Source organism: Triturus cristatus, chromosome 6 (assembly GCF_964204655.1).
Source record: "Triturus cristatus chromosome 6, aTriCri1.1, whole genome shotgun sequence".
In the NCBI taxonomy this organism is placed as follows: domain Eukaryota; kingdom Metazoa; phylum Chordata; class Amphibia; order Caudata; family Salamandridae; genus Triturus; species Triturus cristatus.
The window spans coordinates 268,590,187-268,616,203 of record NC_140589.1 but is presented as its reverse complement, the minus strand read 5'-3'; the positions used below and the strand labels follow the sequence as shown (position 1 = coordinate 268,616,203).

The following is a 26,017-nucleotide window of genomic DNA, read 5'->3' as shown; positions in this document are numbered from 1 at the left end:
TTGCTTGAGACATTCCCATCCCTTTTTGCCTGCTTGAGATATTCCCTTCCTCTGGAGAAAGTTTGTGTGATTCTGACCCCCTGTTTTCCTGATATGAAGTAGAATGGAAGATGATATGGACCATATTTTTGAATTATCACCTTTCTCGCATCATAAAAATTATGTCTGTCCAGCAGCGTAGTGATGATGGTGCCTGATGCATTTTCTTCAGGCCATCGTTTGATGCATAGATGAAGTTGGTTATGCAAGAGGTGAAGCTGAGGCAGGGCTTCTTAAACTTCTTATAGCCTTGCTCTTCCCAGATGGTGAGAATGAAGTTAGAGTTTGGAGAATACTCCTGAAGTGATGGCTTTTTTGTGTGAGATGAGTGGGATCAAGACTTTGTGAAGTAAGGATTGGGATGAAGAAGGGACAAGGAAATAATGCTGGTATCACTTACCAATAGTCAAACACGTGGATCAGAGAGGATCTGAGAAAGCCAGGGGGTACTGATCCCTCAAAAGAACAGTTCTTATCACACAAAGTACACCCGGCTATACGAGGAAGAGAAAAGAAGACGATAGAAGTAGTGTAATATTTGTGAAAGAGATAGAAGGAGAAATTTCCTCCAGGACAAGAACCCTCACTCACCGTTAGGTGACATGCTTCATTAATATAGGCTCCCTCCTCACACTGTGGTGTGGGCTACAACTCCCCGAGGGGAGGAGCTGAGGTGTTTCTCAAAGATGAGCGTATGAAATAGAGGTGAAATGAAGACAGAGTGCAAGGAAAGTTAGCAAGTTATTTACAAGTGTCTCTCTGGATCCACTGAATTTTTATTGGGTGGTCACAGGGAGACGATTAAAAAGTGAGAGGGCTAGGGATTCAAACAATATATACCTAGATCAAGGTCAACATGTTTCTGCCATTCATTGGTCCCGTATAGAGATCCGGGGGCATTCATTAGGTCTAGTTCGACAAACAAAGAATGTGATAAAGAAAGAAAATATACTGGCCAACACAGGAACTGGGCGCTCAGGTGTTCAACGACCCTATTCACTTCAAAGGGTTTCTTTTATTGTAGTGCGATATATCAAACCCACTCTCCATGCTCTTGCCTCGAAGTCTCCCCGCTGAGTGCATCAAACAATCACGTTGGGCACAACTAGATGGTACAAGAGCATGGAGAGTGGGTTTAATATAACGCACTGTCGTGTAAGGAGGGAACCATATGATGAAGCATGTCACCTAACGGTGAGTGAGGGTTCTTGTCCTGAAGGAAATTTCTCCTTCTATCTCTTTCACAAACATTACACTACCTCCATCTTCTTCTTTTCTCTTCCACGTATAGCTGGGTGTACTTTGTGTGATAAGATCACTTACCAATAACCTTCATTATTGTGACTTCTTCGTCACCTCAGTCCTTATGATTCACACTTTCCCACGCTCCTCCTAGAACCAGATCTGAAGTGAGCTTGAGTCCACCTTCCAAAAGTAGGGGTGAAGTCTGGGCAGGGAAGATGATTTTCTTAGATTCCGTAGGCTTCGGCAACGTAATGCCTGTTGATCGAGGTGAACACACCACGGCATACAGAATGGAATGGGCAGGGGGAATTGAAATGATGAAAATTTTCAGTAAGTAATCTAAGCATTAGTCATGTATTAAAAAAAAAGTGAGAAAGGAGTATAAAAGGGCATGGTGTAATGGGCACTATTCTAAAATGTTTAGAAATACTGTAGGATAATTGAAACACACACACACAAAAACAACAATGTTTGAACAGGTATGACGTTGAAGGATTTACATCAATTAATGATGCGAAATATTGGGCAAGTCTATTATTTTATATTATGAATAACCTGTGGCATGGCAACCAAAACAGGCACCATTACAGTGACTAGTGATGTTTGGTTGAATATTGCAAGGAAAGGTCCTGTCACTGAATTACTGAACACAACCAAATGTCCTGGATTAAATCAGATACATCCTTCTTGTCATATCCAGCAAATGCTCATCGAGTCAGGAGCTCCCTCTGTTTGGAAAGTGCCCTATGGAGTGCCACAAAACTCAGTTTGCTCACTGAGGCTTATGCCCCTTTACCCAGGTTACAGAACAATATGGGATGATCCTCCAATAGTATGCCAATGACACAACATTTAATACAAGAATACACAGGAAGGTTGGGTCATCACTGGTTGCAAGAAAGCTTCCATTGTTTAAATATATCTAAGACTGAGATCCTTGTGTTTGGTGGAACAGACACGTAGTCCAAGCCATTTGAATGGCCACATAATCTTTGAAGTCCTCCACACACATGCCACCAAAATGCACTGGAGCTCTATGTGAAGTTTACGTGCAATTTCCTCCCAAAATTAAAATCTATGGCTAAAGGTACCAGCACGAATAATCATTGATACAAAAAATCTTACCTTTCCTCCACACAATCCACCATATGAATCTGATGAGTTCTTTAGTGATAGCATAATGTGGCTGTCATAATGTGGTTTGTACAAAGCTTCCTAAAAAAACTAACATGAAGAATAGAAAGAAATGCAAGTGAGGCAACTAGACTTGGCTTAAATCTCAGGAACACTGAGCACGTAAACCCAGTTTTGAAAGCAGTCCACTGACTGGTAAAATCTAGAAATCAGCTCAAAAGTGTCGAGAAAAATCATGAAGCATGCTAGAAGAAATGCCTATGTCACCTGCTAAAGCTTTACCCCATCCACCTTAATCAACAGGTGTTCAAGAGACTACAAATATAGGCTGATCTCTAGGAGTTCTGAGCTTTGAAATTCCCTGAATGTGACCTTCAGAGCAGTGCTTAATGGTCAGTTGTTCAGACTGGCCTCTAACTGAGGTCAAGACTTTGTGGTAGGAAGTGAGAAATGCTGGGTAGGGGCAATGTCTTACATCCAGACAGACTCCTACCTGACAAACTCTTAATAGGTTCCCCTAAACCAATATGTACGTTTCTCTGAAAGCACCAAAAGGAACCAATGTGGTGTTTTATGAAAATTAAAGACAAATAAAAAAAATAGGTACAATGTGACCTTACCACAGAATTCCTAATAAACTAGAAAAATTACATTTAATTTTGTCTAGTTCGACAAACAAAGAATGTGATCAAAACAATATCTCTCAAAGCTCTCAGGTTTTATAAAATCCATGAATCAGCAGCTCATCCAGTCTGGAATTTTCCTTTGCACCCTGACACTTGTAGCATAGATCTACAAGTACCAAATGTAAAGATAAAAGACTAGATTAGATAATCTAATCATGTATGGAATTGAGAACTGCAGGAGCTCTATACTTCAGGGAGTCCCTGTCACTTATTTGGAGGCAGAAGATAAGTCACTGGCCCTCTTTCCTCTCTCTAGAATGAACAACTATTTGCAATACAACAGGTCTCGCATTTATGAGAGTATGAGCTATTTGCATTGTAAATGACAATGTATTCTATTTATGAGTTATTTTTAAAACAGATAAATAAAAGGCATTGTCATTTACAATGACAATAGCTTAAACTCTTGCAAATGTGAAACCTATTGCATTGCAAATGTGTGGTATAAAAATGCAAAATACTTTAGGAGAGAGCGTGTCCTACCTGCAACAGCAGGCAGGACAAAGCTATTTGATAAAATAGTGCTCGGAAGCAGTAATTAAAGCCTCCTGAGCAACAACACAAATAACAAGAGGTGTCACCGAAGGAAGTTACAAAATGAGACAAGGCGATACTAAGGAGGGACTACTAAGCCTTTTGACCAATGAACAGCCACAGTTTACAGTGGAAAATGACACAAGCCAATAAAAATGTGGGCGGAGAGTGGTCGGAGCTTCAAGTCCCTACCTCCATACAGCATGCCTCACAGAGCAGCGCTTGCGCTGCCCAGGCTCGACCTTAAACACAAGGAGGTTTATCTGTGGTCGCTCTTGCTGTAGCTCCTAAAACTCAAAGGTATGTTACTCATTTAGGAGAAAAACTCAAAGAAAAGTAAAATAAAGTTCAAACTCACCTTGAGTTGCAGTTTAAACACACCTGATGGGCCCGACAGTTCAGGACATTTTTCTGGACTAAGCCAACATTAGGCAGACTGTATCGTTGAATGGTGCCAGATTCACGGGCCTGTAAACAAAAGTAAGTGCTTATAGAAGCAATCTAATATACTTTTTGGGGAATTTTGCTCATATTCTTTTCAAGTTAGACAAATGTACTTATGAAAGGACCAATAGTAAACATTCCTTTATCATCCATGTTTTCCAATGTCTCAGTAAAATGTGTTTGTAGAACGCCACTGACTGTACTCCTGTTTCTCAACATTCTCTTTGTTAATATAATGTGAATGGCACTGCAACCAATATGCTACATTTAAGAATGTGAATTTGTTGAGCAAAGGCAGTATAACCAAAAATGAGCAAGGCCAATTTGACTGTAAAACTATCCTAATTAACGTAATGACATTATCTTTTGTTTGGGTTCTATTTTTGTTACACATGAACTTTTATTCTCTTCATTTTGCTTGATGGTGGGTACATCTTTCAACCCTGTGTTCCGTCCACATCAAGATTTGCTAGACAAAGCACAGGAAAGCCATATCCTGCCTACTTCTTCCTTGAAAATCCCTTATGTACATTGACAGTTGCCCACTTTGGCCGCCTCCACCTAAGTCTTCACAAATCCTAGCCCCATCTGTTTGTCTGCATCCACTTTCTCTATAATTTCTTTTTTAATTTCATAAACCACATTATACCATGAAAAGAGTCCCTGTAACGCTTTATGGGGAAGTCTGTCTACTATTTCTATTGTTGCCAATGCTTAAAAAACAAGTGTGCCCATCACAGCCTGCCAGCATCTTACAGCTCAATTTCTTAGTATTCCGTTTGTGATGCAGTGACCGCCTGTGCAATCTGCATAGAGGGGTATAGATGCACAGGTGAATAAACTGTTAGTGACAGGAAAAACTCTTGAGAGAAAGACAGTGTTAGACCTGTCAGCCCTTTGGGTGGTCCCTCCTCATCATTATTTATTTTGTCCCATTTTTGCCTCAAACCCTGTTAGTATTTTTTCCTTTTTGGGAACCACCAGACTTTTTAGTATTGATGCAGATTCAGGGAGCCATTTTATCTACCCCTGGAACTTCTGTCTGAGGGCCTGGAGCACAAAATGGTGGCCACCCATTGTCACCTGTGACATCACTGGAACCTACTAGAACCTTCTGCAACATTCTGGAACCCTGTGACAGTTGGAGGCGGTTTAGAATGTTGGGAAGCTAAGTCAGAGTTGACAGTTGGAGCTGGCAGTTGGCAGCTGACTGGTGAAGAGAGAGGAGCAGAAACCTGAAGGAGGAAGGAGTGAGGCAGCATGGGTGGAAACTTGTGCCTGGAGTGGGGTCCATAAACCCACCCTTGATACTAGTCCCTACTGACTGAGCCCAGCCTGGAGCCCTGTGTGGGAGAAAGCAAGAGAAACCATCTTAAGGACCTGGACAGCAGGAACAGGCCTAAAAGTAAAGAACAGCAAGTTCCTGACCTGGTTACTGGTAACTTCTTGAAGTCCGACGTCGAGAAGCCTGGAGACCTGGAGCCCGAGGTGGAGAAGCGGCGCTGACTGGAAAGCAGACGTCGTACCCGGAGCCGCCAGAGGTCGAGAGAGGGCGCCGACGGAGGTCGTGGAGAGTACCAGAGGTCGAGGAGGAAGTCACCCGAGGTCGAGTGAGCGGCGTCGACGGGGGAGTGAAGTCCGCCCTCCGGAGTCGCCGGAGACCGAGGTGAAGCGTGCCGGAGGTCGGGAGTGGAGATCGCACTCCGGAGTCGCCGGAACCTGAAGAGAATCGTGCCGGAGGTCGGGAGTGGAGGTCGCACTCCGGAGTCGCCGGAACCTGAGGAAAGGAGCACCGGAGGTTGGGAGTGGAGATCGCACTCCGGAGCCGTCGGAAGTCGACATCGAGCCAAGACTGCCCGACGTCATCGAACCAGAGGTCGACATCGAGCCGAGGCCGCCGACATCGAACCGGAGCCGCCCGAAGTCGACATCGAGCCAAGACTGCCCGACGTCATCGAACCGGAGCCGCCCAAAGTCGACATCGAGCCAAGACTGCCCGACGTCATCGAACCGGAGGTCGACATCGAGCCGAGGCCGCCGACATCGAACCGGAACCGCCTACCGACGTCGTCAAGAACTGACATTGCGCTGAGGCCGCCGACATCGAACCGGAACCGCCTCACGGCGTCGACACGACTCCAGCGGCGTCGGAGCTTCATAAAAAGGGCAGTAAGTGGAATAGAGGGCGCCTAAGGCCCTGTGAAGCCCTAAGAGACCATTCTAGAGGCTAGAGAGGTGCTGGAACCAGCTTGATAGTGCCAGGGGTGAGCTGAGACTAATACAGAGGGGTTGTGTAGTGTGGGAGAGCCAGATCTCTAGATCCCCCCTTGATCTACCTCAGTTTAGGCCTCAGCCTTGTCCAAGCCAAGTAGTACACCCCTCAGGTCATCGAAAACTCTACAAGTTGGGATTGGGTCAAATCATCCCATAGTACCTCAGGAATGTGAACTGATTTTCAAGTGTCACTGTTGGCTTTTATTATTTATTGAGAGCACTGTATTTATTGTATTCATCCTATTTATTGCCTCACAGTATTTATTGCCTCACAGTATTTATTGTTTCACAGTATTTATGGTTGCACAGTATTTATTGTCTCGCAGTATTTATTGCCTCATAATATTTAATTGCCTGTTATGTAATGCACTTATATTTATGCCTTGATTATTTATGATCTACCTTATTTATTGAATCGTTAAGATAGTATTTATTTGACGTACCCTTCCACAGGAAAAGCCTTGTGTACTGTGATTGTATTATTATTTATTTAATCAGCAACTAAGAGAAAAGAAGATAAAGAGATATATTTTCAGTATAATTTTTAAGGTGTAGTGTCGTTTTTGGAACGGATGCACGCATGGTTATTGTGTGGGTATGACGTATGCTTAGCACGGTGCCTGATCCCTGACCACTCGAGCCAAGCTACCACAGTGTATGTCTGGGAGAGCACCACCACCCTTCCGGTGTGGGAGTGTTTTTCTAACATAATTGGTGTTCAGTGGTGGGATAGAGCTGTGCCTACGTATACTCGACAATAACTGTGGGTAGTCCATAGGCCTACACCGGGAGTTTTCTCCAAGCGGCCTTCCTAATTGTGAGTTTTTGTTTTTCCAAATCTTCTGACCTGAGTGGGCAAGATGGAGTTTGTACTGGAGAATTTAGAAATGTACACTGTGGCCCAACTCAGGGAGTTTTGTCAGCGGGAGGGGGTGTATTGTCCCCCAGGAGCAAAGAAGGGTGCACTCCAAACCAGCTTAAGGGCTTGGGGGGAGGCACGACGAGAAAGCAAGGCTGAGGAGGAGGACAGGGATAGAGAGCCCGACAGTGAGGGAGCTGGTTTGTACCAACCTGAGGTGGGGAACCTGTTAGCGGGGCCCAGGACACTTTCTAGGAAGGGCAGCAGTGCCTCTAGCGGTGGCTTGTCTGAAGTGGAGTTAACAGACCGGAGGGAGAAAAGACAGCTCACATGGGACTTAGCAAGGCTGGAGAAAGAGAAGGAGGAACAGAGGATGGCTCATGAGCTAAGGTTAAGGGAGATAGATCTCCAGATCCTACGAGCCGGGGCACACCCTATTCCTAATGGTGGCAGCGAAGAAAGAGAGTTCACCAGGGAACCCAAACCCTATTTGCCGAAAGACATAGTGGCTAGCTATGGTGTGGGCGACGATATTGCCAAGTGGCTAGCGGCCTATGAGGTCTCATTAAGGGCCCATGGGGTTCCAGAGAAGTACTGGGGAGGGGGATTGTACAGGTACATGCCTCCATCTGGTAGGGATGCATTATTGGCCCTAGAGCAGGATGAGCAGACCCACTACCCCACCATGAAAGTGGCGCTCATACGAAAGTTTGGACTAACACCCGAGAAATACAGACAGAAGTTCCGGGGTAGCCACAAACTGGGCACACAGAATTGGGTGGACTTCCTGGATTATGCAAAGAAGGCATTAGAGGGTTGGATTCAGGGCAGTGAAGTAAGGAACTACGAGGGGTTGTTTGATTTAGTATTGAGGGAACACCTGCTCGAAAAATGTTTCCCTGAACTGCGTCAACACCTGGTGGATAGCAAGCTGACCAATCCCCGGAAGCTTGCTGAGGAGGCAGACATTTGGGCTAGTACCCGGGTGTCCACCAGGGGGACTGGAGGGGATACTCAAAAAGCCGGACAGGGCGCCCCCCAGAAGAAAGAGGGAGGGGAAAAGAAAAAGGAGTTCTCCAAAGGCCCCCAAAATAATTTCCAAGGTAAGGGAACAGGATTCACCCCTAGGGCTAACCCACCCAGAAACCCTAATCCTGGCCAGAGTCAGCAGCCAAGGGTTGTCCATTTATTCGAGTGCGGTGGCGTTGGACACTATAAGGGAGATGCGAAGTGCCCAAAACGACCACCCCCTCCCATTGGAGGAAAGACCCCCGGAGTAGCTAGTGTAGTGCTCGGGGAGGAGATGCCTTTAATTAAGGGAAGGGAGTGGGCGGGTGTCAATTTAGTGTCCCTGGGAGAACGGGAGATGGTTCCTAAGATCCAGGTGCCCGCAAATACCGTAAAGTATGGGAAGTGGGTCACCATCAACGGCCAAAGGGGGGAGGCTCTGAGAGACACAGGAGCCAGTATGACTATGGTGCGTAGCCAACTGGTGTCTCCAGAGCAGGTGATTCCCGATGTACTCCACCCTGCCGCGATGGCTGACGGCAGAATGGGCCACTATCCGGTGGCCGAGGTTCCCTTTGAATGGGAAGGGGTTGCAGGTTCACTTCGAGTTGCCGTAAGCCCTGCCGTGCCAGTCAATTGTCTGCTAGGGAATGACATGGAGCACAATGCTTGGAAAGAGGTGGAATACCGGACTCATACTGAGATGCTGGGTACAACTGACTGGGCCTGTGTGAGCACAAGGTCCGCGACTACCCGGAGAGGGAGTTCGTTTCGGCTGGAGCCTGGAACAAAGGCCCAGCCAGCTGCCAGTCAAGGGAAGAACCGAGGACAGGAGGAGCCTGCCTCGGCGTCCGCACCCTGTAGGACGGATAGGCCACCGGAGGTGGTGGACCAGGAGTCTGCGGTGGGGGATGTCACCGAACTGGAGGACCTACCCATCCCGGCCGAGTGGCACGTGGAGGGAGGCCCGTCCAGGGAGGAATTCTGCCAGGGCCAGAAGGAGTGCCCTACCCTTGAGGGGCTGAGGCGACAGGCCGAAGCCCAGGCAGCAGGGAACGTTGAAGGGAACTACAGTGTTTACTGGGAGGATGGCCTCCTCTACAGTGAACCCAAGGCACCCCTACATGGATCGTCACGAGCCTTGGTAGTCCCTCAACGTTATCGAGCCTTCCTTCTGGAGTTGGCTCACGAGATCCCATTGGCAGGACACCTGGGGCAAGACAAGACCTTCGCCCGTCTTGTCCCACACTTTTATTGGCCTCAAATGAAAGTGTCGTCCGATACCTACTGCCGGACATGTGTGTCTTGCCAAGCCAGTGGGAAAACAGGGGTGAAGCTGAAAGCTCCCCTGGAACCACTTCCTGTCGTTAGCACCCCCTTTGAAAGGGTGGGCATCGACATTGTGGGTCCGTTAGATCCACCTACTACAGCTGGTCACAGGTTTATCCTGGTTCTGGTGGATCATGCCACACGGTACCCAGAGGCAATACCTCTGAGGACCATAACAGCACCTGTTGTGGCTAGGGCCCTGATGGGAATCTTTACCCGAGTGGGTTTTCCCAAGGAAGTTGTGTCCGACAGGGGGACCAACTTCATGTCAGCGTACATGCGGGCCATGTGGAAGGAGTGTGGAGTGACCTACCGGTTCACAACTCCTTACCACCCCCAGACCAATGGTCTGGTGGAGAGGTTTAACAAAACCTTGAAAGGCATGATCAGAAGTCTGCCTGAAAGCCTGCGGAGGAAATGGGACGTCCTCCTACCCTGTCTACTCTTTTCTTACAGGGAAGTGCCACAGAAGGGAGTGGGCTTCAGCCCCTTCGAGCTTTTGTATGGGCACCCTGTACGTGGACCTCTCAACCTGGTGAGAGACGGATGGGAAAGAACTCCCAGGAAGCTTCCCCAGGATGTGGTGAGCTACATGCTGGCCTTCCGGAGCCAAATGGCTAAGTTGTGGAAGCAAGCTTCTGACAACTTGGAAGCCAGCCAAGCAGTAATGAAGGCGTGGTATGACCACAACGCTCACCCGGTGGAGTTGGAGCCTGGCCAGAAGGTGTGGGTGATCGAACCAGGAGAGCTTAGCGCCCTCCAGGATCGCTGGTCAGGACCCTTTGAGGTGTTGGAGAAGAAGGGTAAGGCTACCTACTTGGTGGATCTTAAAACCCCTCGTCAGCCCCTACGGGTGCTGCACGCCAACCGCCTCAAACCCCACCACGAGAGGCCCGAAGTCATCTTGATGATGGTGACTGACGGAGGAGAGGACGTGGAAAGCGAGCCTCTCCCCGATTTATTTGCGTCTCAAGAGAAGGATGGGTCGGTGGAGGGAGTGATTCTCTCCCCCTCCCTAACTCCTGAACAGCAAGAGGACTGCCGCCAGGTCCTGGGACAGTACTCTTCGTTGTTCTCCCTTGTTCCGGGTAGGACTCACCTGTGCGTCCATGATGTGGACACAGGAGACAGCCCACCTGTGAAGTCCAAGATCTACCGGATGTCAGACAAGGTGAAGGCCAGCATTAACAGTGAAGTCACTAAGATGCTGGAGCTAGGAGTGATCGAACCTTCCAGCAGCCCCTGGTCCAGTCCGGTGGTGTTAGTACCAAAAGCCGCACCACCGGGTGCCCAATCGGAACTGAGGTTCTGTGTGGACTACCGGGGACTGAATTCAGTAACCAAAACTGATGCTCATCCGATCCCTAGGGCGGATGAATCGATTGACCAGCTGGGAGCTGCCCAATATCTAAGTACCTTTGACCTTACTTCTGGGTACTGGCAGATCTCTTTGACTGATGGAGCAAAGGAAAGGTCAGCCTTCTCCACGCCCAATGGCCACTACCAGTTCTGTGTGATGCCCTTTGGGCTCAAGAACGCACCTGCCAAGTTTCAGCGCCTGGTAAACCAGATCCTCACCGGAATGGAGAGTTTCTCTGCTGCTTATCTGGATGACATAGCCGTCTTCAGTAACAGCTGGGAGGATCACTTGCGTCACCTGCAAGCTGTTCTCCAGGCCCTGAGACAAGCTGGGTTAACGATCAAGGCCAGCAAGTGCCAGATCGGGCAGGGGTCGGTAGTGTACCTTGGACACTTGGTGGGTAGGGGAGCGGTGCAACCCCTCCAGGCGAAGATCGAGGCCATCATGGCCTGGGAACCCCCCAAGACACAGACTGAGGTCCGAGCTTTTCTGGGCCTCACGGGATACTACCGCCGCTTCGTGAAGGGGTACGGAACCATTGTAGCCCCCCTCACGGAGCTCACGTCCAAGAAACAACCTCGACGGGTAGTCTGTACGGAAGCTTGTCAGCAGGCCTTTGTAAAACTGAAGCAAGCCATGTGCGAGGCCCCGGTCTTAAGGGCCCCAGACTTTTCCAAGGAGTTCATTGTCCAGACAGATGCATCGGAACATGGCATTGGGGCAGTGTTATCGCAACTCAATGAAGAGGGTCTGGATCAACCCGTGGTCTTCCTATCCCGGAGACTACTTCCCAGGGAACAGAAGTGGAGTGCAATAGAGCGTGAAGCCTTTGCAGTGGTATGGGCTCTGAAGAAGCTGCGGCCATACCTGTTTGGCACGCACTTCCTAGTTCAGACCGACCACAGACCCCTTCGTTGGCTGATGCAGATGAAGGGGGAGAATCCCAAGTTGTTGAGGTGGTCTATCTCCCTACAGGGAATGGACTTTCAGGTGGAACATCGGCCTGGAGTGGACCACGCCAATGCAGACAGTCTCTCAAGGTATTTCCGCCTTAGTGATGAGAACTCCCAAGGGGTTGGGTAGCTCTCCCCACTTTCAGCTGGGGGGGGACGCGTGTTAGACCTGTCAGCCCTTTGGGTGGTCCCTCCTCATCATTATTTATTTTGTCCCACTTTTGCCTCAAACCCTGTTAGTATTTTTTCCTTTTTGGGAACCACCAGACTTTTTAGTATTGATGCAGATTCAGGGAGCCATTTTATCTACCCCTGGAACTTCTGTCTGAGGGCCTGGAGCACAAAATGGTGGCCACCCATTGTCACCTGTGACATCACTGGAACCTACTAGAACCTTCTGCAACATTCTGGAACCCTGTGACAGTTGGAGGCGGTTTAGAATGTTGGGAAGCTAAGTCAGAGTTGACAGTTGGAGCTGGCAGTTGGCACCTGACTGGTGAAGAGGGAGGAGCAGAAACCTGAAGAAGGAAGGAGTGAGGCAGCAGGGGTGGAAACTAGTGCCTGGAGTGGGGTCCAAAAACCCACCCTTGATACTAGTCCCTACTGACTGAGCCCAGCCTGGAGCCCTGTGTGGGAGAAAGCAAGAGAAACCATCTTAAGGACCTGGACAGCAGGAACAGGCCTTAAAAGTAAAGAACAGCAAGTTTCTGACCTGGTTGCTGGGAACTTCTTGAAGTCCGACGTCGAGAAGCCTGGAGACCTGGAGCCCGAGGTGGAGAAGCGGCGCTGACTGGAAAGCAGACGTCGTACCCGGAGCCGCCAGAGGTCGAGAGAGGGCGCCGACGGAGGTCGTGGAGAGTACCAGAGGTCGAGGAGGAAGTCACCCGAGGTCGAGTGAGCGGCGTCGATGGGGGAGTGAAGTCCGCCCTCCGGAGTCGCCGGAGACCGAGGTGAAGCGTGCCGGAGGTCGGGAGTGGAGATCGCACTCCGGAGTCGCCAGAACCTGAAGAGAATCGTGCCGGAGGTCGGGAGTGGAGGTCGCACTCCGGAGTCGCCGGAACCTGAGGAAAGGAGCACCGGAGGTCGGGAGTGGAGATCGCACTCCGGAGCCGTCGGAAGTCGACATCGAGCCAAGACTGCCCGACGTCATCGAACCGGAGGTCGACATCGAGCCGAGGCCGCCGAAATCGAACCGGAGCCGCCCGAAGTCGACATCGAGCCAAGACTGCCCGACGTCATCGAACCGGAGCCGCCCGAAGTCGACATCGAGCCAAGACTGCCCGACGTCATCGAACTGGAGGTCGACATCGAGCCGAGGCCGCCGACATCGAACCGGAACCGCCTACCGACGTCGTCAAGAACTGACATTGCGCCGAGGCCGCCGACATCGAACCGGAACCGCCTCACGGCGTCGACACGACTCCAGCGGCGTCGGAGCTTCATAAAAAGGGCAGTAAGTGGAATAGAGGGCGCCTAAGACCCTGTGAAGCCCTAAGAGACCATCCTAGAGGCTAGAGAGGTGCTGGAACCAGCTTGATAGTGCCAGGGGTGAGCTGAGACTAATACAGAGGGGTTGTGTAGTGTGGGAGAGCCAGATCTCTAGATCCCCCCTTGATCTACCTCAGTTTAGGCCTCAGCCTTGTCCAAGCCAAGTAGTACACCCCTCAGGTCATCCAAAACTCTACAAGCTGGGATTGGGTCAAATCATCCCATAGTACCTCAGGAATGTGAACTGATTTTCAAGTGTCACTGTTGGCTTTTATTATTTATTGAGAGCACTGTATTTATTGTATTCATCCTATTTATTGCCTCACAGTATTTATTGCCTCACAGTATTTATTGTTTCACAGTATTTATGGTTGCACAGTATTTATTGTCTCGCAGTATTTATTGCCTCATAAAATTTAATTGCCTGTTATGTAATGCACTTATATTTATGCCTTGATTATTTATGATCTACCTTATTTATTGAATCGTTAAGATAGTATTTATTTGACGTACCCTTCCACAGGAAAAGCCTTGTGTACTGTGATTGTATTATTATTTATGTAATCAGCAACTAAGAGAAAAGAAGATAAAGAGATATATTTTCAGTATAATTTTTAAGGTGTAGTGTCATTTTTGGAACGGATGCACGCATGGTTATTGTGTGGGTATGACGTATGCTTAGCACGGTGCCTGATCCCTGACCACTCGAGCCAAGCTACCACAGTGTATGTCTGGGAGAGCACCACCACCCTTCCGGTGTGGGAGTGTTTTTCTAACAGACAGCAATAGCGTTATCTGAAATTGAGCTTCTATTTTTAAAGAACTCCGATTTTTATAGTCTTTATGTAACTGGAAGTGATATCAGCGGCATAATTACCAATATATACAAATTCAAAAGCTTCACAAAACTAGACGTATGTATACGGTATTTTTATATTGCGGACCTAGCCAATTTGTTCAAAGACAAGCATAAAGTCAACAAGTAAGAGGGGAGGAACGTGGGATTGAGGATGGTGAATGCATTGTGATGTAGTGTTCTTGAAAGAGGTGAGTCTTTAACTCTTTCCTAAGTTGGAGCAGAGTATGGACAGTCCTGATGGATACATATCTTCAGGAGTGGCAGATATCTATTATTTCTTCATTTATTACAAAAATTATTGTCAAATCTTCCCATGATTAATATCATTAATTCAGTGTCCATGAAGTTGTTCAGGTTCCACCCAAGCTTTTACCCTAATGTGGATTATACCGGTCATTAATGTGTGTCCTACTAACAAACGTGTTCCTAACCTTCAGTAACTTTCTTCTTGTGAATACATATGTTTCTTACGACTCTTCATCTTGAACCATTCGCACTCCTAAAGATGGGTCTGCAGGACTTTTACCGACAAACCATTATTTGCGTAAATTGCGCTGCTGCAGCATCATAAGCAGGAAAAGGAAAAAAGATGCATATGAATCAGAGAGAATATTACCAAAAGTATTTAACTCCTGCTGTTTGTCAACAGGTAGCGCTCTTTAAAGCAAATAGTGTCCCACCTTGAGGAGTGCAGCTTTCAAATGACTTTCTACAGCACTAGAGAAGGTGAAAAATAATTGCTCATCCATTCCAAATGATTGTTTTTCTTTGTAAAACATTAAGACAGACCTCTTTTAGGCCATCATTCTGTGCTTATTGGTAAAATGGGGTGGTATTACCGTGTCAGTGTTACAGATTCCCGCTGATATCACTGTCCCATATATAGGCCATGAAGATTTTAATTCCCAAAATGGGGAATAGCTTCTGGGTTCCGAAATTACCAAGCCCTTTACCACATGTATTTCTTGAATTCCAGGTGTATTTTCATTTACTTTTTCCACCTGCTTTCCCCCCAGAATGAGGGCCTTACTGTCTAGACTATTCAACTATTCTTATTTCATAAAAGGGTGAGGAGGAAGAGAGAAACCAAGAAGACACGTTTTCTGGGAAATATTCATATTAAAACTTATTTTAACAAAATTGAAGGCCTTAATCTACACTATCCTTGTAAAAAGAGATGCAATACGCAGATGTAGAAAAAGTCAAAAACCTTGCTGACGTAATGCCTACCAGGAAGATGGTCTTCATATTAAGGAACCTCTTAGGACAAGTACATAGTGGATTGAAAGGGGATCACATTAGAAATGCAAGAACCACGTGGAGACCCCATGTAATAACGAAACATGGCAAAAAAGGTAAACGTTCTTCAGATAGATTTTTATTAAATGTTATGTAGTAGAAATGCAGACAAAAGCCTTGATTCAGTAGACAATCAAATGCAGAAATGACAAAGAGGCTTATACCACCCAGGCACTGATGTTTTTCTTTGCAAGACAAAGCAAACTGCGACAAGGATGGAAGAAATCCTTACCCTGGGTCAATATACCCATTGAATATCCTAAGAAGGAAATTCCCAACCTGCTAGCATAAACAGCTTTCTGCTGAAAGCTGTCTGGCTACCCACACGACCTCTGTCAAATCAGAAAGACAAATATCCCACTAGCTAGTTCTGACTGCTACATCACAGTGTCCTTGAAAGGTAGGAGTCAAGGAGGTTCCGTTCTGTGCTACCATAGACATTTTTAATAGACATAGTATTTCGTTTTAAGAATAACATACCGGATTTCCATGTGGTGAGAAGAGAAGCACAATTTGTATTCCAATTTGTATTCCACTGTGAGTATGCTAATTTAATCCTCAGTGACAGAACGATAACAGTATTTATTTAAGGAGTCAAAGATCTTAGTTACTGAAGATACGTGCTATGTGCATCTATCAGTTTTGGAGAATCACTATACGAGCCTCAAAATAAGGAGTGCATAGTAAGAGTACTGTCTGAAATCTTAATATATTTTTCAATGAAAGAAAGGTTTGCAATATTAGACCCACTTCCCCCAACTTAAGAAAATTAATTAGAAGCATTTTCTATTGTGTACTCCAACTGACTTGATCAGAAAAACACCCCAAACTAGGAGTGAGGCATCCATTCCTACCAAGTACCGAGGGATTGCCTGGCAAAAGATTCTTTGATTAAGTACACCTGCAAACAGAATCCCCATGGATGCTCATAGATTAAGGAGGTTGAAGATGAATCTTGTCTCAAAAACAGTCACAGAATTGGTTCCAGGTCATTGTTCGTGCCACGGAAGAGGACAGGGATAGCGCAGGACAAGGAGCTTAACCATTGTGTGCCATGCATCAGAGGAAAATACCTAAAAAGGGTGTTGTCCCAAGTAGACCCACTGAACCTCATCCTCTAAGGGGGAACAAACAATGCCCTCAAGAGAGGAGCGCAATTAGATAATCCAAGTGCAATTGAATCCATCAAAAATAATGTTACCAAGATATATAACTTGTTTATCAAAAAGATAATCACGCCCACAGATTCTTTACTTGAACCACTAAGCTGTCTCTATGACTAATTAAATATTAATACAAATGGTACCACTGCTCCGCTGAATTGATACTGTGTTTGGAAATTGTCTAGGTCCTGACAGTTTCACCTAGCATGTGTCCTTCAAACCCTGCAAAAAGTTTACATCCCATCTGGAGATTTTTGCTCTAAGCGCGAAGTGAATATGAGCTCTTCTGAGACCTAATCGTACCATATCTTGTCCTATTTTGAGGAATGTGGAGCAGGAACGAATGATGGCAAGGACACAAATTGTGAGCAATGAAATTCAGATACTATCTTTGCAAAGAAGGAGCATGTGACCCTCAATAACACTAACTCTCAATGTCACTTTGTCCTGAAGAAAAAGGCAACAGAAGATACTACAAAAACTTGCAGCTTTTCATCCCTTCTTGTCAAAGTTATTGCCAACAAAGCGCAACCTTCAGTGGTGAATACCAAGCTAGGATCCTACTAAGGGACTCCGAACAGAGTACGTTGGAATCTTTGGATTAACCCTTCACTGTTACTAAATTTAGATATTTCTCTGCCACCGAAAACATAAATTGAAAAATTTACATTATTTTAGTCTGCACTAACTACTGTAAATTATTTTGGCACCACAATGTGAAAGCAGATCATTTAATGGAATAGACCACACTCGACAATGGTTGCCTAGCTGCTAAAGGACAGCCATAACCTCTGGCTATAAGTTCCAGGCAGAAAGGTTGAACGTCTGTCCATTGGTATGGAGCAGCCATCCTTCATGCTGAAAGAGAAGATACTTCAGCTCTTATGGCGGTCAAGGTAGCACATAACTCAGCTGCACCTGGTCTGGGTACAAAGTCGATCTGGCCAACTATTGGACGTCCCACTCTAGAGCAATCAAGATCACATAAACTATGTGCTGGCATACTCTTTGGATGCACAGTTGAGAATGAAATACCAGACTGTTGAGTCTACCAACAAGTTTTCTGATGGGTGTTCCAATGGGCAAAACTTAAGACATTTCCTATGCCTAGTTGCAAAAAGATCTAGGTCTGGTACACCTCAAACCCCGAAGTTGCAATCTCCCACATCCTGAAGCAGTTCCCACTTCTGATCGGCTCCCGTGTTCAGGTTCCCTTCGAGGTAAACTTCAAACTGACCATAATGCCACATGCTCATTGCGTCCTCAGAGATGCTTATACATCACTGAAGTTTTGCCCATTCAGATTTTGACTTATTTCCTTTTTATTTTTAGAAGGCTCTCGGTGTGAGCCTCATGTTTCTTAGTTTCAGATGCTGCATATGAAGCATCAGCAAACGAGAGAACCACAAGGTTGAAAGTTATGTTGCCTAGATGTACGCCACATTCTTGCAGATATGCATTTGTCACGATCGTAGCCTGCAACCAGAAAGTCTAACAGGTTCTTCCACTAGAACACCATCTGTCCCCTGTAATTTGGAGCAGAGACTGCGTCATGGTGGCTGGAGGGGCTCTGCCCTAAATCTTTTAGAATCCTTTATGACAAATAAGACCATATAGTGAGCTGCGGAGACTTCAGCTCTAAACCTTTCCAGCTTACCTGTGGTGTCCCACAGGGGGTCCTCTCTCAGTCCCATATTGTTCAACCTTTACATGGCTCCTTTGGCTAAAATAGCACGCACCTTCGGATTTCTGGTATTGTCCTATGTGGACGATACCCAATTCATTGTTTCAATATCAGGTGATTGGGCAGGAGTAGCCAACACGTTTAGGTTGTGCATGGGGCAAGTCAGCACCTGGATGCAAGACAACTGGCTCAAGATGAATGCCAATAAGACGGAGATTGTGGGCTTCGTGACAGAGAATTTGGTTTGGGCCGAACGCTGGTGGACGAAGACTTGTGGCTCACTACCTGTTCCTAGAATTGCCGCTAAAAACCTGGGGTTGATTTTCAATAAAACTCTGACATTTGACGCACAGGTTAATAGGACAGTGATTTCCTGTTTTTGGATCATCAGGAGCCTGAAGAAGATCTTTGCCTTCCTTCCTGAAGAGCTAAGAGTATTGGTGGTCATTGCAGTAATAACATCTCGCTTTGACTACTGTAATGCTCTGTATTTGAACACCAACCAGTTTTACCTGAAGTTAATGCAGGTTATCCAGAATGTGGCTGCATGGCTAGTTTTGGGCATTCCTAAATATCTACACGTGAGGGAGGGGATGAAGACTCTCCACTGGGTCCCAGTGAGGAAAAGGCTGATGTTCAAATCCCTGTGTCTGGTTTTGAAGGCCCTTAACCAGCCCAGCTCTTACTATTTAAGAACCACTTTCAATTGGTATTTTCCCGGCAGACAGTTGAGATCAGTTAGTCAGAGGAAAGGAACTGTTCCTCATTATATGAAGGTGAGATGGGGTAAGCGTGCATTTTCTGCGGCAGTTGCTAAGTTATGGAACCCTCTCCCTGTACACATCACTAGTATTATCTTTTACTCTGTATTCCGCAAGACTGTGAAGACTTGGCTTTTCTCACAACTTTAATTGCCCTGGCTGCTCCCACTCATATGCTCCTGCCGGTTTAGTGCTTTGATGTCTTGGTTTAATGCACTTTATAAATGTAAATTACATAAATTTAAATTACAAATTAGCATGTTCAAGGTGTTTGACAATACATTTGTATGGGGAGAGAGGTAGATCAGAACCCTAGAGTATCCAAAGAGCTCCTTCCACTGAAAGTTTAGGGACCATTGTAAGAGTCTCATCTGCAACTGAGTGGAAGAAAAGAGGAAACATAATAACACTCATCATACCTATAAGGCATAAAACTGGCCTGGCAGTCTGGACTGGATTCTGTAACAAAATACAGAAACTATCTGCTGAAATAGATCTCGCTTTCTGGTAGAAAAAAGTCAGAATGTTAAGTGTCCAGAATCAGTCCCATAGATACTTTCTCCTTTTTGAGGTATTTTTTAACAACTGTTAGTCCAAAATCTAGAAATAGCCCTCCTCCTTTCATCTGCATTAGAAAGCATCTTGAACAGTATCCCTCTTGCTCCTTTCACAAGCAGAGACAAATTCTCATTCAGCATCCTGTTTCTGTGGTTACAGAGATTTGAGAAGTGACAGGAGGGAGATAGATACTTCAAAAAGGGAAATACTGAACATATCTTACTGCCTGTAGGACACAATCTTCTTCATATTTCAAAGAAAATATACTACCAGTCCACTGACCACGATGTTGTGATTTTAATGGATCAAACTTTCAGGCAGTTTTTGATGAGTGGAGGTGGAGAAAGAGAAAGATGGTAAATGCAGTTGCTTTCTCTCGCAGATTTTCTTCTAATGTACTGCATTGGGGGAAGCCGAGCCTGCTGACTCGGCATGGTTAAATCACAAACTGTAACCTTTCCTGACATGATAGGTCAGTTCAAAAGCTCTAGCAATGATTTTGCTCTAGGTAAACTCCAAGAGCATGTGATTCACCTTTACCTTCTAAAGTCCACCAAAGGGCAGAACCCCTACTGTAGCCCCGACGTTCCCTGAGAAACCATTGGACTACATCCATGGATGATGTCTAAGGAGGGGAGGACTACTTAAGGCGTTCATTTTTATATAAATCTGTTTGCATGCCCTGTTTGGCTGCATCTATTTCATCCAGGCAGATGGTCGTGGTCATTAACCTCTGACACCTTGGCAGAGTACCTTTCTCCCTATTTAGAGGTACGCTCCAATACCTTTGGATCTAGATAGCGTTATATAAAACTCTTAAATAAATAAATCTGCATGCCTGACAGGGATCTCTGTTTTGGAAAGGGAGCCGCTGTTACTGTGGCTTCCTTTGAAGCACTAAAGGTCTGCAGAACAGGCGACATGTTTAAAGCACCCCCTTGAAAAATCTTTTTGTTTAAAGAAAACAAGCTCCCAGAGAAGGAGTTTCTTTTCTTTGACCCAAAAATAAATGGCAACTCTACATTTTTACAATCCAGACCACCTTCACTGTGACCTGGCGGCCCCTCTGCAGATAGGCCACCAGATCATAGGTTTAGACTGGCGGAGTCAGAAGAAGCTCCACTGTTGCAAAACTGGTAATTTCTCCAACACTAAAACAGAGTTGGGAAGCTACGTGTTTGGTGGGTCAAGAGCACCTGTGATTTATGGTGGTGATCTTGCAACATCAAACTCTAAATGGGGCTCTTAGTCTAGGCTAAATGATGAAGCAGCTCCGTGCAAACAGCACTTGTGCAAGAAGAGTGCCCCAAGAACATAGTGCTCTCTGGAACAGAAAAATTACCTCTTGGGGCCATATTATACATGCAGCACATTATGATGAATGCGCTGCCCCAAGAACATAGTGCTATCTGGAACAGAAAAATTACCTCTTGGGGCCATATTATACATGCAGCACATTATGATGAATGCGCTGCCCCCAGGACAGTCGTGAACTCGCACCGTCTCTGAATGAGCATTTTTAAGTACTGTAAATTATCAGACTCGTAGTAATCGTCCTTACCCTAAATTGGAGTGCATGACGCAAACAGTGGGCATCGAAATATGAGATAGATAGGCCAAAAAGGCATTAAAATACCTGGAAATTTATTTTAAGGCAGTAATCTGGTCTTCTTAATGCTACTTTGTTGGTTGTTTATTATTAGAGACAGTGGTCCCTGAAAACAAGGAATTGTAACAAGCAATAATCAATATAGCCACAATAGGTACTATATTATAGCCTATGTCCAGCCGGACAAGGCAGCTTTAATAAGCAAAAATGTTTTTACAGTGATGTAACAAGATGTAAGCAAAGCAATGGTGGGACACAAGCCTGTATCCTATGGCTTACATATCAAGAGGACATGAATTTGTGAAAAAACACACAGGCAATTGAAGCGATGTTTCTTATGAGAAGAATAGCAGATAGTGAAACATCCTAGTCACCTTCACGACATTTCATACACATAAGTAATCATAGTGTAAGGTGAACAACATAGTCCAACTTTGTTGGTTGTTAGCAAAATTATATCCTTCATTTCAGAAAGTGGGAGAAATTACTTCTGGGCCACCACCAACTTGATGCAACAGGCACCAACGCTGAAGCGGAAAGTTTCTTCCTGAGTCCATGAAGGGTGCAAAAGGTGCAGGGGGGAAAAAGCAAGTACCATACAGCTCCTCTGTTGGGCATGATGTGATAGGCCAACTTCCAAGAACCAGAGAGCCCCTCTGATGGGTATGATGTGATAAGGCAGCTTCCAAGGACCAAACAGCCCCTCTGCTGGGCACAATGCGATAGGGCAGCTTCCGAAGACAAGTTAACCCCCAGCTGGGCATGATGCAATTGGGCAGCTCCTAGGGACCAGACAGCCCCTCGCTGGGCATGATGCGACAGGGCAGCTTCCAAGGACCAGTGAGCCCCTCTGATGGGCATGATGTGATAAGGCAGCTTCCAAGGACCAAACAGCCCCACTGCTGGGCACGATGGCATACGGCAGCTTCCAAAGACCCGTTAGCCCCCCGCTGGGCATGATGCGATAGGGCAGCTCCTAGGGACCAGACAGCCCCTCTGCAGGCCATGATGCGATATGACAGCTTCCAAGAATCAGACAGCCCCTCTGCTGGCCATGATGTGATACAGCAGCTTCCAAGAACCAGACAGCCCCTCTGCTGGCCATGATGCGATAAGGCAGCTTCCAAGGCTATTGAAGTGTCAGTGTTGGATTTCTTTCACGTACAGTTCAAGTATTATAGCACAATGATCTGCTTTCTTTACCTCCTAAAACACCTTGCTATGATGGTGTTTTCGTTGAAATGTACTCTATTATTACTAGTTCAACTAACTAGGGTTTTTATGTGTTCTGGGATCTGGAAAATGCACAGGGAGATATTTATATCAGCCCTGAGGTGAAGGTTCTAAAGAATGCACATTAAACAGCTCTGAGAAGCAGTTTACTTTACTGCTTAGGGCACTTCCTACGAGGTAGAAATGTGAGGGTGCAAAATGTAAACATATTTAGAATTAACAAGTGCAACAAAGAATTGATTTTATGCCCAACAAAAAAACTTCTGGGTTGGAAAATGCTGCTACTTTCTCAGTGTGAATTTGAATATTCTGAGTCCATATTACACAATGCCTGCACTGTGAAAACACAGAGAGGCTTTAAAGCAGCCGCTCTGTTTTTCACATGAATGTGCTGTGCTGCCCCTGGGGCAGTGTAAGTTCATGGCTGCCTGGCGGCAGCGCATTTATCATAATGCTGCACATTTTCCTAATTTGCGCTGGGCGCATCTTTTGAAAGGTGCGCCCAGCGCAATCCAGGAAAATGCGCCGCATGTATAATACCTGGTTGGTAATGGCAATAGAGAGAACACACAAAGCTCTTTTACTAATAGTGCAGCTTAGCAAATATTAAAGAAATTAAGTTTAAAAACAAAATTCTACCTACCACAATAAGAGTTTTATCAGAAGCCGTTATACAACAGATTGGATCATCCGTGGCCTAAAAAGGGAGACAAAATACTCCAAAGAGTTATTCCAAATTCCAAGTACAATTTTATTTGCCACCCTAAACCATATGATATATGATAGCTCTCTATCTAAAATTAGCAACAGTATGTATTCATCATGGAGCTGTAACAATGGTCCATAGTTAAGTAGTGTAGTGTGTAATGAAGCTTTTCCTTTTAACGGGTTTCATGATGCTCCACACAAGTTACAGGAGAAGGAAACAAAAATATATTATGAAAGGCATCTCAATAAATAATTGTTCACCCTAGAAAAAGTCTCACTAAAAAGAACAGATGACAAAAAAGTTTCTTGTCATATCTGCGTACCTGCCAACTTGAAGAACAATCTCACAGTGTGAGGAGGGGACGTGGCCTGGTGCCGAGAAGTACCTACGAGGGATTTTTGAACCCCATCCCGCCCCCAATCCCTCTACTCACAAAAAAAAAAAACGTTTGCTGAGGCTGGTGCAGACGTCCTGGGGTGTTTTCACTCCCCCTAAATGAACGTCAGCAGTTCAAATCCTCGAAACACAAGCTGAAAAACACTGCTTTCAGTGGTTTTCAGCATGTTTTCACTGTCACCGTGTGATGTCAGCTCCTCACCGGGTTACCATGTGATGGGAGCCGATTTCGTGTTTCACACGGTGGCACAGTGTGAGTTGGCAGGTAAGTACCTGTAAATCTTTTTAATAAGGAAGGAGTAAGGATCTTTAGAGGAGTCTGAGACCACATCACAGGACTCAACAGAGGACCCCAGTGATGAACCTGACTACTGAACATGTTTTCTTGTTTCTTGAGCAAGTTTGGATCACCTTTCATGGCATCTCGCTCTCGCTCTCGCTCTCAGAAAGACAGAGAGAGAGAGGCAGAGAGTGATAGAGGGACAGCGAGAGCGGGGGAGAGACAGAGGGGGGGGCAAGAGAGAGGGAGAGAGAGAAAGAAGGAGAGAGAGAGAGAAAGAAGGAGAGAGAGAGAGAAAGAAGGAGAGCGAGAGAGAAAGAAGAAGAGAGAGAGAGAGAGAGAGAGAGAGAGAGAGAGAGAGAGAGAGAGAGAGAGAGAGAGAGAGAACCTGACTACTGAACATGTTTTCTTGTTTCTTGAGCAAGTTTGGATCACCTTTCATGGTATCTCGCTCTCAGAAAGACAGAGAGAGAGAGGCAGAGAGTGATAGAGGGACAGCGAGAGAGGGGGAGAGACAGAGGGGGGGCAAGAGAGAGGGAGAGAGAGAAAGAAGGAGAGAGAGAGAGAAAGAAGGAGAGAGAGAGAGAAAGAAGGAGAGCGAGAGAGAAAGAAGGAGAGAGAGAGAGAGAGAGAGAGAGAGAGAGAGAGAGAACCTGACTACTGAACATGTTTTCTTGTTTCTTGAGCAAGTTTGGATCACCTTTCATGGTATCTCGCTCTCGCTCTCAGAAAGACAGAGAGAGAGAGGCAGAGAGTGATAGAGGGACAGCGAGAGAGGGGGAGAGACAGAGGGGGGGGGCAAGAGAGAGGGAGAGAGAGAAAGAAGGAGAGAGAGAGAGAGAGAGAGAGAGAGAAAGAAGGAGAGAGAGAGAGAGAAAGAAGGAGAGAGAGAGAGAAAGAGAGAGAGAGAGAAAGAGAGAGAGAGAGAGAAAGGAGAGAGAGAGAGAGAGAAAGAAGGAGAGAGAGAGAGAGAGAGAGAGAGAGAGAGAGAGAGAGAGAGAGAGAGAGAGAGAGAGAGAGAGAGAGAGATACGAGAGACAGGAGAGAAAGCTGGTTTGTGGATGGTTGATGCATTGTTATGTAGTGTTCTTCAGAGAGGTGTGTCTTCAAATCTTTCCGAAACTGGAGCAGCTGTCAGGCTTTCCTGTTGCTCCAGACCCTAGGTGCATGGATGGAAAAGGTCTGCTGCTTTAGTTTTTTCTTTTTTACACTTCTTGTTCTGCGGTCTGTCTGCGGGTGTGCCAAGAACCACCAAAGACAGAGAGCTTACATACAAGATAAACGGGGTTGCTGGTCGTGATGGCTTTGTAAATGATGCAGCTGGGTTTGAAAATGGTGTGGGCCTGCAAGGGGAACCAGAGGAGTTCCACCAGGATGGGGGTGATGTGAGCATATTCCTTCTGGCCCTGGATAGGTTGTGCTGCAAAGTCAAAGACCACAGCAATGCTACTGGCAACAACATGCTCCCTTTCCCTAATCAATGGGGACCAGGTGATGGGAGAGTCAAACATAATGTCGAAGTATGGGAAGGTTTTGACTTTAGCAAGTGTATGGCCCTTTAATAGATGTGTTATACTTTAAGTGTTTCTGGGACCTATTATCATGATGTGTGATTTAATTGAATTGATACTAACGTCAAGTGGCCATGTAATTACTAAGGAGGTCCAGTAAAGTTTGGAGACCTGGTGCCATACTGGAAACTAAATCAGTGGCATCTGCATAAAAAAGCGCTAGGACAGGGTGGCCATTTATCATAGGAAGGTCACAGTGTCCAGCAGCAAGGATCTGCTCCAGTTTATTAACATAAAGAGTAAGTAAGAAAGGGGCCAAGATGCATCCTTGTCTGACCCCTCTAATTTGTGTAAAGTTCTCAGTGAATTCTCCCATTGAACCGTATATAACGGAAGTGTTCAAATTAAGGTGCAGATCGCGTAAATAAAGAACAATGGTTTTGTCAATCCCCATGTCCAGCATTATTGAAAACAGCTTGTCTCTGTTAGCCCTGTCAAATGGAAAGGTTCATGAAGGTCAGGTGTACAGCTCCAGGTTTGACCATGGAGTATTTATTGATTAAAAGGTACATGTTTAGGCATGGATTCAGCTGCCCATAAGT

The 26,017-nt window shown here is 46.0% G+C and overlaps 1 protein-coding gene across 1 annotated transcript in view; it reads right to left on the bottom strand.

The window, feature by feature from the left end:
- The window catches only part of WDR35 (WD repeat domain 35), a 515,604-nt gene that overhangs the window by 299,485 nt on the left and 190,102 nt on the right, over positions 1-26,017 (bottom strand). The window contains exons 15-16 of the mRNA XM_085610631.1: positions 23,163-23,216; positions 3,997-4,106 (exon numbers count right to left, since the gene is read on the bottom strand). Of these exons, the coding sequence (XP_085466757.1) occupies positions 3,997-4,106; positions 23,163-23,216 (164 nt within the window). The remainder of the gene's footprint in view (positions 1-3,996; positions 4,107-23,162; positions 23,217-26,017) is intronic.